The sequence below is a fragment of the Macaca fascicularis genome, chromosome 9 (genome assembly GCF_037993035.2).
Source record: "Macaca fascicularis isolate 582-1 chromosome 9, T2T-MFA8v1.1".
NCBI classification, from domain to species: Eukaryota; Metazoa; Chordata; class Mammalia; order Primates; family Cercopithecidae; genus Macaca; species Macaca fascicularis.
In genome coordinates, this window is record NC_088383.1 from 100698203 (window position 1) to 100712238 (window position 14036).

Here is a 14036-nt window from a genome sequence, read left to right on the forward strand (position 1 = left end):
TTGGCCTTCCAAAATACTGGGATTGCAGGTGTGAACCACCATGACTGGCCTCCCTGCTCTTTTTTGGTTACCATTTGCATAGAATACCTTCTTTCATCTCTTTACTTTCAGCCTGTGTGTATCATTAAGGCTTAATTTGGTCTCCTCTAGATAGCATATAGTTGGATCTTATTTTAAAAATCTATTTAGCAACTCTATGTCTGTTGACTGGGGAATTTAGTCCAACTACATTCAAGATTATTATTAAAGGAAGGACTTACTATTTTTACTTTGCTATTTTATATCCGGTTGTTTTGTAGCACCTTTGTTTATTTCTGGTTGTTTTGTAGCACCTTTGTTTATTTCTTTTTTAATTAAAAAAATTTGTAATCCTCTGTACTAAGAGATTCTAAGATTTGTTTTCTTTCTCTTTATTGTTTTCATAACTGTTATGGTTATCATGAGGCTTACGTAAAACATCTTATAGTTATAGTCAACTGTTTTTAGCTGATAACATCTGTTGCATGCAAAAACTCTAGACTTTTCTCCTCTACATACTGTGGATTTTTTTCTTCTTTCTTTTTTTTTTTTTTTTTAAAGAGACAAGGTCTTGCTACATTGTCTAGACTGACCTTGAACTTCTAGGCTCAAGTGATCCTCCACCACAGCCTCCTGAGTTGCTGAGTTTACAGGCACATGCCATGCCCAGCTACACAATTTGTGTTTTGGATGTCACAATTTACACCTTTTTATATTGTATATTATTTAACAACTTATTGTAGCTTGTTATTTTTTTTATCCTTTTGACTTTTGACCTTATACTAGAGATATGTATAATTCACATACCACCAGTACAGCATTGGAGTATTTTGGGTTTATCTACATATTTATCTCTACTAGTGACTTTTATACTTTCATATGTATTCATGATAATTATCATCATCCTTTTGTTTATACTAGAACTCCATGGCTGGGCATGGTGGCTCATACCTATAATCTTAACACTTTGGGAGGCCAAGACAGGAGGATCACTGGAGTCCAGAAGTTTGAGACCAGCATAAGCAAGATGTCAAGACTCCATCTCTACAATAAAGAAAGAAATAAATATTAGCTGGGCACAGTGGTACATGCCTATAGTTCCATTTACTTGGGAGGAATTCAAGGTGGCAGTGAGTCATGATTGTGCCACTGAATTCCAGCAACAAAGCAAGACCCTGTCAATGAAAGAAAGAAAGAAAGAAAGAGAGAGAGAGAGAGAAAGAAAGAAAAGAAGAAGAGAAAAGAAAAGAAGGAAGGAAGGAAGGAAGAAAGCAAGAAAGCCCAGCACTTTGGGAGGCCGAGGCAGGTGGATCACCTGAGGTCAGGAGTTCGAGACCAGCCCGGGCAACATGGTGAAACCCCGTCTCTACTAAAAATGCAAAAATTAGCCAAGTGTGGTGGCAGTTGCCTGTAATCCCAGCTGCTCGGGAGGCTGAGGCAGGAGAATTGCTTGAACCCAGGAGGTGGAGGTTGCAGTGAGCCAAGAGTGCACCATTGCACTCCAGCCTGGGGGACAAGAGCAAGACATCAAAGAAAAAGCAAAAAAAAAGGAAAGAAAGAAAGAAAGAGAAAGAGAGAAAGAGAGAAAGAGAGAGAGAGAGAGAAAGAAAGAAAGAAAGAAAGAAAGAAAGAAAGAAAGAAAGAAAGAAAGAAAGAAAGAAAGAAAGGAAGGTAGGAAGGAAGGAATGAATGGAGAGGAAAGAAAGAAAGAAAAGAAATAAACATCTATTAGGCATTTATTGTAGGGCAGGCCTAGTAGTGATGAGTTTCTTCAGCTTTTGCTTGTTTGGGAAAAACTTTATTTCTTCTTCATTTCTGAAGGTCAGTTTTGTTGGGTGTGGTATTCTTGGCTGACAGTTTTTTTGTTTTTGTTTTCCTTTCAGCACTTTGAGTGTATAATCTTATTCTTTCCTGGCCTATAAGGTTTCTCCTGAGAAATCCACTGGTAGTCTAATGGAGATTCCCATATATGTGACTTGATACTTTTCTCTTGCTGCTTTTAAAATTCTTTTTTCCTTTAAATTTTGACAGTGTGATTATCATGGGCCTTGGTGAGGATGTCTTTGGGCTGTATTTATTGGGGGATCTTTCAGTTCTATGAATCTGCCTCTCTATATCTGTCCCAAGACTTGAAAGGCTTTTTTAAGCAATAATTTCACTTAATAAGCTTTCTTTTTCATTATCTCTTCTCCTTAACTCCCATAATGTGAATATTTGTTCACTTAATGGTATATATTCAGTTATTATTATAAATAATAATAACTAAAATAGTTAATCATAATAGTTAATATTTATTTAATACTTAGTCTTTTCTTTTCTTTGAAACAGGGTCTCCCTCTGTCACCCAGGCTAGAGTACAGTAGCATGATCATGGCTTACGGCTGCCTCAAGTTCCTGGGCTCAAGGGATCCTCCCACCTCAGCCTCCTGAGTAGCTGAGATTATAGGCACATGCCACCAACAGCTGGCTAATTAAAATTTTTGTTTGTTTGTTTTTTTGTAGAGATGAGGTCTCCCTATGTTGCCCGGGTTGGTCTCGAACTCCTGGGCTCAAGCGATCCTCCCACATCAGCCTCTCAATGTGTTGGGATGACAGGCATGAGCTATCACGCCTGGCTAATACTTAGTATTTTCTAAGTGTATCATGTAGGAACTCATTTCTTTCTTATGACGATTCTATAAGTACAGGTTCATGATCTATTATTTACAATTCTGAAATTGAAAATGGTCTGAAAACCACTTTTAAAAACTCACCTATAGTCCCAGCTACTCATGAGGCTGATATAGGAGGACTGCTTGAGTCCAGGGGTTCAAGACCAGCCTGGGCAACATAGCAAGATGCCATCTCAAAAATATATATTTGGCAGCAAATCCTGGCCTGAACTGGCATATGTCTATCTATAGTCTTTTACTTATTCCTCTTAGTATGGTTAGTCATACATTTTGCTGCAGCTCTATAAATATATTTGATTATAGAGTACTGCCCTAGAAGCTGTTGGGGTGTTGCATAATACAAGGTATATTCATTGGATTACTTTTCAAAACCTAAATAATTCTTAACTCAGAAAACTATCTGGCAGGGGTGATGAACTAGTATAGATAAGGGTGGTGAACTGGTACTATCATTATCCCCATTTCACAGCTGAATAAATTGAGACTAGAAGTTGCCACTTACTCAAGGTTTCATTGTTAACAAAAACAATAAGCAATGTAGTTAATAATATTTTTGAGGGCTTCTTGTGGCAGTCACTTGGTTAAACGTTTTATGTGCATTAATGTAATCATCACCACAACCCTATGAGTACTATTATTACCGTCATTTCCCAGATGAAGTTTAGAGAGGTTTTAAAATTCCCCCTCAAGACACTGTGATTAACTGTGGTGAGAAAGGATTTACAAACAAGCCAGTCCAATATCAATGTATTTGATTATTACACCATCCTTTACAAATCTACACCACCAGTCCTTTCCTCTCTTCTAATGCCATTTAGACTACATACTCAATTATCTAAAATTAAAAAGATTTTAAAAATATAACTCAGATATTTTACTTACTTGCTTAAACTCTATGCTTTCTACTTCATATAAAGTCCAAATTTCTTACGATGACCCCTTTCTACTTCTCCTATCTCATTTCCCAACAGAGCAGACTTCTCTTACGCCTTTGCACTACATATACCCTCTTCCTGGAAGGCTCCCAGGCTGTCACACATTTAGCTACCTCTTGTCATTTAGGGCTCAGCTTAAGCTAATCCTGTTTTTCCCTGATTTACCCAGTAAGAGGAGGTCTTTAATCATATCATTAATCCCATCATTCTCTTTACGTAGCACATAAATATATTTTCAGTGTTGATCTGTTTATTTTCTTTTTCCTTTCATTTGAATGTAAATTTAACCAGAGTAGGCACCTTGTCTGTTCTGGTTTCTTCAGAAGTTCCAATCTCTCATATGGTAGGTGCTTAATTTTGGCTAAATGAATGTTGTACACAATCAGTAAAAAGCATCTGCTTGTTATTGAATGGTAGGAGATAAACTGATGAGGCAGGTAGGTGACTAAAGTGAAAATGTAAAAATATCTCGAACATCAACTTGATGAGATTTCAATAGTATAAACACCGCCAAGCATAGTTTCTGATACAGAGAGATGACAAACATTTGTTGAATGACTGGACAATAAATATTATCACTAACTTGGATCTTGAGGCAAATTACTTAACCTTTCTGAGCTTAGTTTCTTTGTCTACGAAGATTAAAAGTAACTTTTCAGGGTTTCCCTACAAATTATATGGATAATGCATGTCATGTGCCCAGCACAGAGCAGGTACTTGTTAGTTTCTTTCTCTTTACAAACATATATGCTACTTTATGGTTTACAAAGTTCTTGTAAGCTCTTCTAGATTCATGACCTCATTTTATTCCCACAATCTTCTGCAGTACCTCTTATTAGCCTCATTTTACAGATGAAAAACAGACTCAAGGATTGAGACGTAGCCTCTTCAGGTAATGAGAAGCCAATGGACCTGCTTTATAAGCATAGGAGCCACATGATAAAAAGCAGTGAGGTTTTTTTGAAGATTAATCTGTTGGTGGCCTATAAAATGGGCTGACTTGAAAATTTGAGAAATATTATTTTACTACTAGCATAAAAATCAAGTTTAAGGGCCGGGCGCAGTGGCTCACACCTGTAATCCCAGCACTTTGGGAGGCCGAGGCGGGCGGATCACTTGAAGCCAGGAGCAGGAGACCAGCCTGGCCAACATGGCGAAACTTCGTCTCTACTAAAAAATACAAAAAAATTGGCCAGGCGTGGGGCCCTTGTGCCTCCTAGCTACTCCGGAGGTTGAGGCACATTTAGAATCGCTTGAACCCGGGAGGCAGAGGTTGGCAATGAGCCGAGATCGCGCCACTGCACTCCAGCCTGGGCGACAGAGCGAAACTCAGTAACAACAACAACAACAACAACAAAAAATCATGTGTAAGATGACAACGGCCTGGCAGAAGTGTTTAAAAGCCTAATGAACTTAAAACTATTGAAAAGCCAGATGAGTCCCCCAAAAGAACAAAAATTTAAGAATAGTAGTTTTCAAATCTGGCTGGCTGAGAAAATGATGGTACAAACAACACAAACAATTGAGAAATCCAACTTGGCAAAATCGTTGGTCGGAAGACCTCTCCAATACCTAGGCAGAACTTCTGGCAAACAATGACAAACATCTGAGCCATTTCTTCAGTGTCATAGCGACTTCTTGCTTTCACTCCTCCCACTGGCTTCACCACCTGGACAAGCTCATCTTAAGGTCCTTCTGATCTTGCTTCCTAGCAGTCTGATGGGAAGCAGAATCTGGGTGGTATGGAATTAGAAACCAAGGTTTTGAAGTTCCAGGACTTGGACTAAATCGACTTTTTCCTTCTCTGTTAAATAAGGGGACTCTTATTTCACCTCCTTCCCTAGTCTTAAGACTAGACATCCTCTCCATATCAGCACAAAGCGCTTTTATTTAGGCGTCTGCCACCAAACCCAAGGCGCTCGCGCCGAGCGGAGCCCCTGTCGGTGAGCTTACGTCACTTCCGGCGCGCTACGCTCAGTTCTGCGTGCCGACGCCCGCGTCAGCAAAGAGCGGAGCTGGGGGTACCCGGTTTGAAGTCGTGCGGGTCGGAGGACTGCCGCCTCCGCTACTGTTTTGGACCCCTGCTCTCCGGCCGCCGCGGGGACGAGCTCGGGTAGGCGGCAGGGCAGATGCCCGAGGGCCTGCGCTGGAACGCTCCACGCCGCACCGGCCGCTCCCCTGTGCTCCGCGGCCTGGGCCTGCGCCTCTCAGCTTTCTGGAAACTAGCGCCTCAGCTGCGCGGCGCGTAGGTCGCGGGGAGCTCCGAACCGCCGGCACCCGGCCATGGCGGTCTCCAGGTGGGTCTTGCTCCAGACGAGCGAACTGAAAGGCGACTCAGGCAAGGCATGGGCTCCTCTCAGAGCCCCTACTCCTAGAGAAGAGCGGTTCTCATTGTCACTGGGCTCTGGCGCTTTCTTCAGTAGACTTCGGAGTTCGCCCCGTGGTCGGCGGGGGTTTGGGCTCGGGTTACTCCTGGGTGAATCGGTTCAGTAATGCCTTTTTCGTGTTAAATAGACCCCTTAGCACGTTAGAGCTGTTTTTTCTCTTTCCTCACCATGTTTCTGTTCTCTGGTTTCTCTTCCCTCTTTCGGTTCTAGGAGAGTAAGTCTCTTATCTTTCTCAGTATTCTAAGGCTGGTCCCTAACCTCCATTTCATGGGAAAACTTGGTAGTTAGTGTCGATGGAGGGGAAACCTGAATTACTATTATCTAAGAGACCGTCTAATTACGTTAACAGTTTTAATTTACGTTTTTAGGGGTATGTTCTTTCCTGAGATGTTTTTTAAAATTAAGTATAATTTCTCCTTTTGTTTGGCAGTAAACATTCCAACGTCAGCGTTGTAACCTTAAGCCAATTATCGTATTAGCATCATTTTCCGTAGCTAAGGCGTGGAAGATAAATCACAAATCTTATATTCTTTTGAAATATTGCCTGTCAACAGGAAAGCCCAGGAAAACTATAGAAAAACTAACAAAACATTTATTTGTATAGCGATAGGAGAAACATTCTTCTTTCCTCCAGTGTGATAGAATGGTTGGAAAGCTTTTGTAGGCGGATTTTGGTGGCCCTGTATACATGTGATTAAGGGATAGTTCCTCTGTGATAGTAATCTGGTGGATTCACCAAGTTCTTTAGAGTTGATATGGTAACTTTTAATGAGAATTGGATTCTTTTACCGTATAGACTGAAGGAATAAATGATGAAAACAAATAGTTTTCCTTCTTTTTTATAATTAACTGAACACATTCTTGGAGCATATTAAGTGCGCAAGTTTTATCTGTTTTGCAAGAGAAAGGATAACCCATTCCTTACAAACTCCCTAGATGACTGATGAAATAGTGTGTGGGAGAAGCCCATGGGAGTTGGGTGAAGGGGGTTGCTAGGTGCCGTAATATGGGGCATCTGATTTTTATTTTATGGATTAATCTATTCAATGTGAGTAAATTCTTTTTTTAAATAAAACTGCCTTGAGAGAATGCAAGTGACATTTTACATTTTTGCAAATATAGAAAGGTGTATCTTCTAATTTGTTACCTCCTGTATAAATACATGAATATATACATTGTAAATGCATTGCTATATAAACTTAATATAACATTTATCAGGTAATACAGTGTTTAAGGAAATGAGGACTTCCTTTCTTAGAGTAACATGTGTATTATCACAGGATTGGATGTAGCTTTATAAAGACAAAATGAAAATGTTTAAAAAGAACCTAAACTTCGGGCAACATTAATCTCTCTCTCTCTTTTTTTTTTTTGGTTTTTATTTTTTTGAGACGCAGTCTGGCTCTGTCACCCAGGCTGGAGTGTAGTGGCGCGATCTTGGCTCACTGCAAGCTCCGCTTCCCAAGTTCAGGCCATTCTCCTGCCTCAGCCTCTCCAGTAGCTGGGACAACAGGCGCCCGCCACCACGCCTGGCTAATTTTTTGTGTTTTTAGTAGAGACGGGGTTTCACCGTGTTAGCCAGGATGGTCTCGATCTCCTGACCTTGTGATCTGCCCGCCTCGGCCTCCCAAAGTGCTGGGATTACAGACGTGAGCCACCGGGCCGGCCTACACTAATCTCTTTTCGGAATTTTAGGACACTTAATATTTCTGAATGACTGAGTGGGTTTTGAAGGTACTGTCTTTTGTTCTGAATGTTGTGTTTCGAAGACTAGCACTCTTTTTCTGTAGATTTTTTTCTTGTTCACTTTTTTAAAAGCCTGTCATGTTTTTATGAAAGAGCTATTTCTGTGCTTAAACATTTTGAGACACCTTGTGTGTTTTGGGGGTAGTGTCAATTCTTGACTTTTTCATCTGTGGACTTCTTTGAATGGCAAATTTTAGTTTCAAGCTGATCTTCTCTACGCATGAAGCATAGTTCTGTGCTAACCAAACTTCCTTTCTCTCCTGTTGGTGCAGACTCATTTTAATACTATTTTATGTAAAATAGGTGGAAAATAGCCCAGGAGGTAAAAATCATATGCCAAAATCAAGTCTAAAATATTTTTTGCACTGTTTATTACATATGCGTAACTGAAGAGACACTGTAATATTTTTAAGACATTTCCACCAGAATTTCCAACAGATGGGAAATAGTAAATTAGTACCATTATTCCCTCAATTGTCTGGTCAAGAAATTTGAGAATATTCTTTGACTTCCCTTTTCCTCCCACTTCCTGTGTCCAGCCAGTTACCAAATCCAGTCCTGTATATTCTGCCTTTCTAATCTTTCTCCAGCCAATCATTTTTCTTTCTATACCGGTTACCACAATCCTAAAACATGCCACCATCTCTAGTCCAAGACACCTTTAGAGAGACGCTTCCCTTTTGTCGCTGTAAAGCTACATCCAATCTTTTGAAAATATACACTCTAGAAAATATACATTTCTAGCCCTAGGAAAGGAAGTACTCATCCCTTTAAATATTGTATCACCTGATAAATCTCATATTAAGTTTATGTATCATTGTATTTGGTATTCGGACTAGACTGTTTAGTCCAAGACAGGAGCCTCTCTCCTTTTCCTGCCTTCCATGGCATCTCATTCAATCTGTTCTTCACTTCAATTGCATTATTTACTGATTTGCAAATTTGAACATGAACTTGGTCATCTTTCTAATTAATACCCTTTAGTCGTTTCCTATTGCCCTAGGATAAAGTCCGCATTCCCAAACAAACGTATTTTAGCAGATCCTTTGTGATCTGGTTCCTGCGTTGTCTTTTTAGATTCATCCTGTGTCAAGTTCTCTGTACTTCCCCTTCACCTTCTCTCTTCTATCCTCCACCCTCCCCAGAATTCATTTTCTTACCCCCTACTCTTTATGTTTGGAACACTTCTTAGCCCCATCTCAAGTATGGCTAGGTCTGACCTTAGTTTTGTTTTTTTTTTTTTTTTGAGACGGAGTTTTGCTCTTCTTGCCCAGGCTGGTGTGCAATGGTGCGTTCTTGGCTCACCATAACCTCCACCTCCCGGGTTCAAACGATTCTCCTGCCTCAGCCTCCTGAGTGGCTGGGATTACAGGCACGCACCACCACACCAGGCTAATTTTGTATTTTTAGTAGAGACGGGTTTCTCCATGGTGGTCAGGCTGACCTCGAACTCCTGACCTCAGGCGATCCACCTGCCTCAGTTTTTTGATCTAAGCATATATATCACCTTGTTCAGGACTTTTTCTCTGGTTTTACTTCATCTGAGCTATTTGCACCAATACATATTCCTGTCAGTCATAATATTTATATTTTGTAATTGGTTAATTGTTATCTTACTTGCTGGATACATAAACTCTGTGAGAGAAGGAAATGTGTCTTTGATTTTTTCCATCCTCAGAATGCCTGGCTCTTAGTGGGTGTTCAGTACATGTAAAAAAAATGAATGAGTGATTTTGCTTCCTGCTTTAATACCTTTTGAGTTGCCATATGAGTTGCCTCATAAAGCAAAATAATGGTATTCAAAGATATAACAATTATTATTTAAATTATTCACAAGAAACACTGAAAGCCTGTAACATATACTAATTTGTTTTTTGCTGAGATTGACTTTGTGGAAGCAAGTCAAGTAGCTAGTGAATGACTAGCTGACTTTCCAGCATCTGCATCTTAAGGACATTGTTCTCTACTCCTACATTTGTAGGAGTATGATTTTACTGTAATTTGTGCATAGTAGACTATTTCCAGTGTTTTTCAGTGAGTGCTTTTGAGTTTAACTACTTTTTTTCTTTTTTTGCAGTAAGGCTTTATAGCTTTTAATATTGGCCATTTTCTAATTTTAACAATCATCAGAATATTTTTTTTCTTTTTAAAGCTACCTCCTACAGGAAGGAAATTAGAATAATTTTTTGAAGTTTATAATACAGTAAATTCTGTAATAGCATGGTCATTTATAATGCAAAATGGATATGATGTATTTTGTGTGGTCATATATTTTAAACCCTGCTTAATAGGCTTGGTTTTACTGTACTTTCAGTTGTAAGAATGTGGCAGATTATGAAATGCATGACTGTTGATCTGTAGCTGAGATACATCTTGCAAAAATAATTTTGTTACTCTCTGAAATTGTAAATACAGTCATAGCATTTGAAGTTCTCTGTGAAATGCAGTGAAATATCAATGGAAAATGATATGACTCTTTTAGACCCTTAGTACAAGACTCAAAATACAGATGTAGGAGTAGAGGAGAATGTTGTCCTTAAGATGCAGATGCTGGAAAGTCAGCTAGTCATTCACTAGCTACTTGACTTGTTTCCACAAAGTCAACCTCAGCAAAAAACAAATTAGCATATATTACAGACTTTCACTGTTTCTTGTGAATAATTTAAATAATAAGTGTTATATCTTTGAATACCATTATTTTGCTTTATGATGCTTTTTCTCATTATCATCTGTTACTTAGTTGGGATTTTGCCACCAACAGTAAAAGCTACCTTTGCGATCGCACCACTGCACTCCAGCCTGGGTGACAGAGCAAGAATCCGTCCCCCGCCCCCCAAAAAAAGCAACCTTAGATGGATTTCTTAGGCATTTTGTTGTTTGTTGTTTGTTTTTGGAGGCAGGGTCTCACTCTGGCCTCCAGGCTAGAAAGCTGGAGGGCAGTGGCACAATCACAGGCTCAAGTGACCCTCCCATCTCAGCCTCCCAAGTTGCTAGGACCACAGATGCACAGCACCATGCCTGGCTAATTTTTTTTGTGTATTTTGTAGAAGTGGGATTTCATCTTGTTGCCTAGGCTGGTTGCAAACTCCTGGGCTCCAGTGATCCACGCGGCTTTGCCCCTAAAGTGCTGGGATTACAGGCATGAGCCACCGTGCCTGGTTTAGGTTTATGGAGTCTATAGCTGTGTTGGGAACCATGACTTAATACAATTTTTAAAACAGCTTGTTTTTGCTACCTTTGCCTGTTTATGCCACAATTAATGGAACTGATTATTGTACATTGGCTAGTTAATAGGAACATAGTTTTTCCTCAATCAGCTAGAGAAGGTTTCAAAAATACATAGTTTTCCCTCAGCGATCTGTGCTGTAAAGGTCATGTCTACAATGTCTAGACAGTACTTATGATATGACTGTTTTAAAATCCATACCTTAGATTTCTCACATATCTTTGCATTTGAAAATGTTACAGTGTTCAGAAAGGGTTCAGAAAAAACAAAAACACATCCTCTTATGGAAGAAACAAATTGCTACATATGAGCAGACCTTCGCTCAATTTTGTTAATTTTCTGTTTGCACTGTTGATACTTCAGAGCAACATTGTTTCAGTAGGCCTATTCTGTCAAATAAAAGGAAGTTTCTTGATGTAGGGGATGTTGAGTGGATCCTGGACAGGAAAATGTTAATGTAGAAAAAACTACCAATAAAGGACAACACAGGTTTTCTAGGCCTATTCCTCCATTACTGTTAATTTATTTTTAATAATTTTTTAAAAATAGAGATGGGGTCTCTCCATGTTGGCCAGCGTGGTCTTAAACTCCTGCCTCGAGCATGCCTCCCACATTGGCCTCCCAAATGCTGGGATTACAAGCATGAGCCACCTCACCTGGCCCTTATTGTTAATTTCAATCCATTATAAGATGACAGAAGGGACTGTTGTAAATTCTAATTTATCAAATATCTCATACTTTAAAAAATTTAGAGATAAACCAGAAAAAGTAGAAGAGGCATTATCAAAGCTTTTCCATTTCAATCCCAATGGTAAATTCCTCCTTATTTCTTTGGTTTGTTTCTCAAGGTACTTGTTTGAAGTATTATTTTTAATTTTTTTTCAATTGTGACACACACATAAAAATAGACTGTTTTAACCGTTTAATAATACACTTTAAAATGTATTATGAAGTTTACATGTTAATACATAATATATATTAATATGAAGTTTTAAAACCACCCATACTTCTGCTAAATAACCTAGATTAGTATGTACTATGTTTTGTCATTAAGATAAAGTCATGCAAGAAGCTATAGGTTGTTCGATCAGGGATGGAGGGTAGAAAAAAATGTCTTGAAGGAAATAGCATAGCTTGGTTGTACATTTTCACCATTCTTCATTCATTTAACCAATACTAACTGAGTGCTTTCTGTGTTATAGGTGCTAGAGGTATAGCAGAGAAAAACAGTGTGCTCTCCATTCTCATGGAGTTTATGGTCTGGGGTAGAATGGGATAACTTATCTAGCATACGCCTGCCCTTACACCTGGCTTTGGTATGGTTTCACACCTTCATATTGATTCTTAGTGTTCTGTATGATATCTTTATGTTTAAAACAACATAACATTAACATAGTTTCAAATTATCCACAACATGACCTAGAAAGTATATGTTTAAAAACACTAATCTAGAGAATTTGTTGGAAGTTGTTTCTTTTGAAACATATTAATGATAATATGTACTGTGCTAAGTTCCACATATTAAGTACACACTGTGCACTGTACTAAGTGATGGTCATGATCTTTCCTTATTTCCTAAGTAACACAGAAAAGTAAACATTCAAATCATCTATACTTAAAATTTTACTGTACTTTTGCTACGTATAAAATATGTGTAACTAAATGGATACTCTTGACTGATCATGCTTTTTTAGTTAAGGACACAAAGCTATCTTTGTGAGGCATTCTGTCAGTTGACCTTCCCTAATTTATCAGAGAGTTTAACTTTATTTCGAAAATATCAGTGTGGCTTTTTGTGCCCCACCCCCCGGGATGTTTTAGAGTGGAAATACAGCATGTGTTTGTTTATTAACTATGAAGTAGTAATCTAGGACACGTTTTATTGTTTAAAATGCGTGACATTTCTTTCTGTTTATTTTTACGGCTTTACTGTTATGAATTAACATAATGCAAACATCTGGAGAGGAGAGAGGTTGGATTGCAACTGCTAGCATAATCTCTACAAAATTCTATGTACTCTTTCCTTTTTCTAGGCAGTCTTTAGAATATTTGCCTGAAATCACAGGTTACATGAATCATGTCTTGTTTAGTTATTTCTTGGAGTTAACATCTAGATTGAAAATGGGCCAGATTTCTTATTCTCAATAAATTTATAACCAGTGGATATTATAAAATATAATTTTCTTATGTTTTACTTATCCTTCTATAGTCTTTGGTACCTTCCATGCAGCTTGACATCTGTTACCTGTGTCTCCTCTGTCTGTCTGTCTATCGTTCAGAGAATGAAGAATGTTACTTTTTTCTGCTAGCTGTTCTGCAACAGAAGTTTTAGCCAAAAGTAGTATGGGAGTAAGTACAGTGTTCCCTCAATCAGCCCTCCTTTTAACTTTCCCTTCTCTTCTGACCGTCTAGCTTCCTTCAGACCTTTCCCTCACCAAGGGCCCTGTCTACCCTCCAACATAATACTGACTCTGTCTCACGTTCTTTTCCTTTCCCCACCAGTTCACTGTACCAGCCTTTTCCATTGTGGCCTGGCCCTGATGCTTACCCTGCTTGCCTCATAGCTGGCTACCCTGAGATAACAGGTTAGACTGCCCTCTTGTCAGATCTTTGTCTGCTCATCTCTTTGTTCTTTTGTTCTTCCTTTTATGTGGTGTCCAATCTGCTCTCCTGGAGAGAGGAATGGGGCTATGAAAGGGGCTTTAAGTCAAGAGAATCAAAGAAGCATTCTTGTGTCCCCATTCCTCTATTCAGGGAGGCAATTTTGGTTACCATCCAAAGTGGAAGAAGTAAGGATAAACAGGCATGGAGTGGATGAGAGAATGAGCTGATCTGCTACCTTAGGGCATTTGGCTGGTGGGAGAGCAGAGGTGACGTGACATGGCATTGGGATAAAAGGCTCTGCAAAAAGGAGAGGCAAGAGGAACTGTGTGGCTGTGGGACAGGATCAGCATTAGGTTAGAGAGGAGTCTATAAGGTCTTTGAGCAGGAGTTCTAAGTGAAGCTGGGTAGCAGGGGAACCAAAGGAAAGTTTAGGAGGGATGGAAATTAT

The 14036-nt window shown here is 39.1% G+C and overlaps 1 protein-coding gene across 19 annotated transcripts in view; it reads left to right on the forward strand.

Annotated features, from left to right (window-relative positions):
* The first annotated feature begins 5601 nt into the window (after positions 1-5601).
* The window catches only part of BTAF1 (B-TFIID TATA-box binding protein associated factor 1), a 107041-nt gene continuing 98606 nt past the window's right edge, over positions 5602-14036 (forward strand). For all 19 annotated transcript variants that reach the window (XR_012417946.1, XM_074002188.1, XM_074002195.1 and 16 more), the window contains exon 1: positions 5602-5922. Coding sequence is in view for 3 of the 19 variants with exons in the window: in XM_005565944.5 (XP_005566001.1) it covers positions 5909-5922 (14 nt within the window). In the remaining 16 variants the exon portion in view is untranslated. The remainder of the gene's footprint in view (positions 5923-14036) is intronic.